Source organism: Pygoscelis adeliae, unplaced genomic scaffold, assembly GCF_000699105.1.
Source record: "Pygoscelis adeliae isolate BGI_AS28 unplaced genomic scaffold, ASM69910v1 Scaffold456, whole genome shotgun sequence".
Classification (NCBI taxonomy): Eukaryota; Metazoa; Chordata; class Aves; order Sphenisciformes; family Spheniscidae; genus Pygoscelis; species Pygoscelis adeliae.
Genome location: NW_008825007.1, coordinates 529,898 through 536,044, shown reverse-complemented (window position 1 = coordinate 536,044; position 6,147 = coordinate 529,898). Strand labels below are relative to the sequence as shown.

The 6,147-nt window shown below is 56.6% G+C and overlaps 1 protein-coding gene across 1 annotated transcript; it reads right to left on the bottom strand.

Moving 5' to 3' along the window:
* Positions 1-256: 256 nt before the first annotated feature.
* NT5M (5',3'-nucleotidase, mitochondrial) lies at positions 257-6,141 on the bottom strand (the record flags this gene model as incomplete). Its single annotated transcript, XM_009326200.1, has 5 exons — positions 257-1,158; positions 1,355-1,469; positions 1,892-1,952; positions 2,419-2,519; positions 5,932-6,141. Coding segments are annotated over 5 exons (645 nt in total), but the record flags the coding sequence as incomplete, so codon positions are not given.
* Between the last annotated feature and the right edge of the window lie 6 nt (positions 6,142-6,147).

Here is a 6,147-nt window from a genome sequence, read left to right as displayed (position 1 = left end):
GAAGGGCTGGTGCTGGCACTGCCGCTACCTGCTCGCTGCCCCAAAGATGCCCCGGGCAAGCGGCCCGTGAGCGATGAGCAGGCGGGAGAAGAGCCCCTCTCTTCATCCCAAATCAGCGCTAAAGCTCCAGCTCTAAAGCTGCGGCAGCTCCTCAGGGATGAGGGCAAGCGGGAATACCTCCTGCCAGCTGGAGGACGGCTACCAGCTCTAAAGCTCCAGCTCTAAAGCTGCGGCAGCTCCTCAGGGATGAGGGCAAGCGGGAATACCTCCTGCCAGCTGGAGGATGGCTACATCTCAGCTGTGACAGTGCCTCAGGGCTCTCTCCCCATGGCCAGATCCACGGGAGGAGTGGTACTGTCCCCATATCCCGCTGCAGGGACTCTTCCTGCAGGGAAGCACATAGCCATTGCATCTGCTGCAAGGAACAGCACAGCTGAGCTGGTGCAGGGAGCCTGGGCAGCGTCCGCCTGCTCCCCCTGCCCTTCCAGCCGCCCCTCTCCCCAGACCCAGGCACCGGCCGGGAGGAAACATCCCCCGAGGCAGCCCCTTGGTCTGTAGCCCTGCGAGGACGAAACAAACCACCCGCATGATCCCCGACCGTAACGCAGAGAGGAGGATGGAGAGCTGGTCTGTGCCACACGGTGCACCAGACAAGGGCAGTGACACGCTGAGGGTGACCTCGTCCATCAGAAACACCAGGCTGGCCTCGCGGGGGGGTGCAGATGCAGCACAGAGACCCCAGGAGCCCGTGGGAAACGCCCCCCAGCCAGGCAGCTGGGTCCACGAGGCCAATCCTGCTGCTGGTCCCTTATGGCACGGCCGGGCTGGGGTCCACTCTCCAGGTCCGAGTGGCCACGGTGCTTCAGCTCACCGTCCTCTTCCTCTCCGTAGCAGGGTCAGCGTGTGTCTGTCTGTCCATCTGCGGTTTCAGCCTTTAGCAGGACTCCACAGGGACACGAGCGGGTGGCCGCAGCCCTGGGCAGCTGTGGGAAGCTGGTGTTTAGGCGGCCTGGCCGGGCGGCAGGCGTTTGCTGTCCAGAATGGCCTTCCAGTCGTCGGTCCAAGACTGCAGCCTACGGCTGGGGGGCTTCAGCTGTAGGTGCTTGTTGTGGCAGGCCGTGAAAAGCACGTGCTCCCAGCTGGGGTTCAGCTCGGCCCCTGCAAAGTAAGGAGGTCAGCTCTCTGGACAACTCCTCCGTGAGACGCAGAGGTTGACCTTACTCCAACAGGAGGAGCCTGTGGACACAAACCCCTAACGAGAGCCTAATCAAGTGGGGAGGGACCAGCGCCCATCACCCCCGTCTGCCCCTCAGGGCTGCCTCCGGTCACTCCTGCCACCCCACACCTCCCTTACCTGTTATATCAGGTCTGTCGTCTATAAGCAGGTCAGCAGAAACCACCGTCTTATCTCGCGTCAAAACGATCTGCTCGAGAAACTCGGGGCCAAAGTGCTTCTCCACCCAGGCGTACTGAAAGGCGAGGGGTGCGTGGTGAGCACGGGAAGGCCGATGGACGGGGCAGGGGCTGCTCGGCGGGGTGGCAACAGTGCCCGACGGGAGCCCCGGCCCCCACGCAGGGAGGACATCTTGCTCAATAAGTTCTTTAGTGGGAAGGATTCAGATGCTGCTGGAGCACAAGTTCTTTTAAAGCCAAGCAGCTTTTGACATCGCGTTGAAATATTAGGACCAAGCGCCTCAGTGCATGCAAATGGCAGAGCTGTGCCGCCGATGGCGGAGCTGCCGCTCTGTGAAGATGCTTAGGAACAAAACTGGTGGGGCGGGGAAATATCGCTGCCGTTTTACAGCCGGACAGACGGAGGCATGCGGGAGTCAGCTGGCTTTCACCGGGCAGTGTGGCACGGGAGGGGGAGCTGGGATTCGGACCTGCTCACCTTCTCATAAGGGCAGTAGCGGTACTTCTTGATCGGGCTTGTGCAGATGAACACGTTGGTGCTGCCACGAGGAAAGAAACGGGGGCAGAGTGTCACTTGGTGGCCAAACACACCGATCAGACCCTGCTCCCCCTTGAGGTGCACCTGGCTGCCTCTGCGAGACCCCACTCGGTGCCTGAGCAGGCAGGTGCCCAAAGCAGATCCCCCGCCACACACAGATCAAACCAGGGTGACTCAAGACGTTAATCCCCCATCTCGCAGGATCCCACACCCGCAGCACAAGCATGTTCCTCTTTTCACCACCCTTGCTGGGAGCAGAGCTGAAGGGAAGGGACGGCACATGGCTGATTTCCTTGGCAACTGCTCCAGGAGTCAAAGCCCTCTCTTTCCTCCCATGCCCGGCGGGCTGGTAGGCATTTTTAACACTGATGTTGTATTCAGTGCTTCTGCCGAGAGGATGATGAGCCTGCAAAGCCACTGCAGCTCCCCCGTCCATCCCCAAATACCACAGGCAGGTTCCTACTCACTCTGCCAAATTTGCCATTTGCTTCACAGCTTCCACAGCCCCGGGGAGTGGGTCCAGCTCGATGAAGAAGTTCTTGGATTCCCAGATGCTGATGGCTTTCTCCTGTGAGGTGAAAGAGAGGGATTACTGTACAGGGCTTCTTGCTACTCTTCTCCCTGCATGTGCACCTTCCCCACCCTTTGCTAGGACAAAGGATGGTGACAGAGAGAAAGGTGGGAGCGCTGGCTCTGGTCCCCCCTCCTGCTAACCCACTTTGTCTCTGTGGGTTCCTCTGTTCCCCACCTGCAAACCCACATCCATCCCATACAATTTAGATCGGAAATGCTCTGGAGCAGGCTTGGGTTTGCCTGTGCAGCCCCAGACATGGGGGGACCAGCACGTTTCTTCAAGGCAAAACACAAAAGATTGTCCGGAACTGAACCAAACCCCGGGTCTGCGTCTGGAGGGGCACTTCCACGTGGATCCGGCTGACGTGGCCTGGTAGCCCTGCGGTAACGTGATCCTGTTCAGCTCCAGACGCTGTCTGGCCTATTTGTCTCAATCAGATCACTTAAAATAGCAGCCGGGCTGCTCTCATAAGAGAAAGTATATCATAGGACGAACTACCTGTCAGGATGAATGCAGATGCTCTTCCTCAGGGATGCCTGGGCAAGGTCTACCAGGCAAAAAGAGCATCTCCAGGCAAGGGTTTGAAACACTTAACATCCAGGTCAGCAGCCGGAGTGCACTGGTATGGCACACAGGGAGAGCAGAGCAGAGGGAGACCACAGGGAGGAAAACCTTGGGACGAGGGCAGAGTCCAGGGGCTGGCTGCGATGGGTCCAGCACAGCTCTAAGGAACAGCATCCCCTGCACTCCCTCAAACAGGTAACGGCTTGTCAGCCACCAGGCAAAGCAATTATTTTGCACAGACGCTGGGTCCTTGGGGAGGAGAGCCTGGGAGTGCTGCAACGCGGCTGCGGGCAGAGGAAGCAGACGCGTCCCGGCATTGCAATGCAGCTGAGCAGCTGCAGATGCGGCTGGGAAAAGTTTTGAAGGGAGCCCTGCCCTGAAGGATTGATCTTGATTTTGAGCAGCACTGTTTCTGTATTTGAGGCAGGGGGATAGGGACAAAAGGAACTTCAAGCCCATCCTGGCCTTCTTGTATTGCACAGTATGGAGGAGCCGGCAGAGCATTGGGGTAGGGGAGAGCAGCCTCAGTGATGCTTATATGCTGGTTGTTACAGCTCGTAGCAACAAACAGGCTGGCTGGACACGCCAGCTAGATTTGCAGCTCCCTCTTGTCTGATGAGCGGGAACCTAGTGGGTAACCACCACGTTTTGCCTTTACTACACCTGTACTGGGGGAAGAAAGCAGGCAACCACGAACAACTGGGGCTCTGCTGGGAACTCCAGGCTCAGGGCAGCAACGCCCCAGAGCGAACACAGGGGTCACTCAGGGAGTCATGCTCTGCTCCGCCCTGCTGGCTGCCCGTGCCAACGCCGCCTGCGCGCCTTGCCTGCTCTCAGGAAGATGAATGCATGAACCCATTACATATTTGGGCACTGAGCATGCCGGAATCAAACCCTGTATTTCTCAAAAAATTCCAGATAACGTGAGAAGACCAGACACCTCTCAGAGACTACTCAGATCAACTGTTGCGCTCTTCCCTTTTGCCTGAGCAGCAGAAAACATTGGTGGTTCAGAGGAGGGAAGAAAAGCCTTCTCCATACACGTTCCAAATGAAACATGCTGATTCGGTGCAAGATAGGCAGCAGAAATGCCTCCTGGCACCACGACAAGAACAGCTACCCTAACAGTTTGCCACGGGGCCAGGCAAACATTCAAACTCCAGTTGCTCTGCTTTAGACCGGTGAGCAGTGATGTTTTATTTTTAAGATACTGACTGTAGTTGCACAAGAGACATCTGAGAAATGCGGCCTGATGCAGCAAAGCACTTCAAACTGCGCTGAAGTGTTTTCTTACAGCAAGGACTTCCGTAGCTATTCTGCTTCCACTTGTGTCAAAAAGCATTTTGCAATCAAGCCCGACGGGGGAAGAACTAAGCTCATCTTGAAGAAAAGACCCGCTTGGCTCCCAGAGCCGGAGTAACTCCCTGCGGCACCGCAGCCAGCACGCTGCCTGGCAGATGGAAAAATTCCCCAGGCTGAGAATCCCACCACGTGTCAGGCAGGACAGACCCTCGATTTCCTTCTTCTTATCTCTCCCCAAGAGCAATTTCCCTGCCCATCCAGGGCTCCCCATCCTTCCAGGTCTGTGTGCTCGGTGTATTGCTGAGCTGTTGTTCTCCCTTTCAGAGCTGGGACCTTCAGCCCGTTGGACTCTTTGGCTCCTATTTTCTGGTCTCCTGCAGCAGGTCAATGGTGCTGTCTGACGAGGGGGGACTGGAACGGCCCATGCGCCCGTAGCCACGGAGCGGCTCCTACTCTCTTTATCCCCGGTCTGAAACCACGGGTGAAATCAGGGCTGCACTGAGGTCGGTCCGCGGAAGTTTTGCTACTTGTTCAGCCCAAGGTTTTGGCGGTTTTACGTGATCACAGCGGACACAAGATGAGCTCGCTTCATTTAACACATCCAAAGTAGTTAAGGCCAAGAAAAAAAAAAAGAGTTATCACGCATTACCCCTGCCAAACTTTTAGCATCTGCCTTACTGCATGAATGATGTCCTCCATTTCCCTCTCATCAATCCCAGCTAGAGGACACGTTATTCCTTCAGCTCATCAAGCTGTTTAGGACTTTGCCAGTAGGAGAGCCCCGGACCTTATTCACGCTCCCTTCCTTGTAGCCATCGTACCACTAACGACAAGAATACTTTTATTTGCTGTAACACCTTTCAACTAGTGCAACTGCAACCCGCAGATGAGACCACAGACATCCCATCGAGATGGGAAACTTGTAGAGGCAGAAACCGACTTTCTGCAGCACCCAGCCCTTCGCTGAATGATAAAGTACAACACAAAGAGAGCTTCTGCTTTGAGGCTGTAATTATTAAAATGAATACAATAATTTTCAGGCATGGGAGGGCTTGGGGTTCTTTTAAGTAAGCCCTCACATGAAGCGTCAATTGCACGGTTTGCTCTCAACTTCTCTGCTGCATCCCACCCCTCGCATTGCTGCTGAGGAACTAAATAATCCATCTAGGACCAGTATCAATCCACGCAGCTTGGCCAAATCAGAGCTAGAAAAACCCAGCTATGCCATTTGGGGTATTTTAAAACAATCAGATGTTCAAAGATCTCCTTTCCTTGCACTTATCTCCATCCATGCATGCAGGGAAAAGAGACAGATGTGCATGAAAAACGCTGGATTTCTGGGAAAAGAGGCCCCGCTGGAAGCCCTCCTGCATGCAGACCTGTACCTGCGTTTCGGTGGGAGCTCCGGCCAGCACCCGCAGTCCTCCCCAGCGCTGCACCCCCAGCTGGGGGCCAGTGGGTCCCGCGGGGCCAGAGCTCCAGCTGCACGGCACAGAGCGAACAAGAGCCACGCGCAGAGCCAGGGGATGCATAGACTCACACTCAGCTCGGGTCCCAGGCGCCCGTATTGCTCCGACACCCAGAAGCCCCTCCGGTCCTCCAGGGCAATGTAGGGCTTGTTGGGGTACCTGGCCCTGAACTTCTTGAGGAAGCCTCCCTCGAAGTCCGCCAGCACCCCGTCCATGTCCACCAGCACCCGCAGAGCCCTGCGGGACCCCGCTGCGGGGCCGGCCCCCCTGCCCAGCCCTGCGAAGGG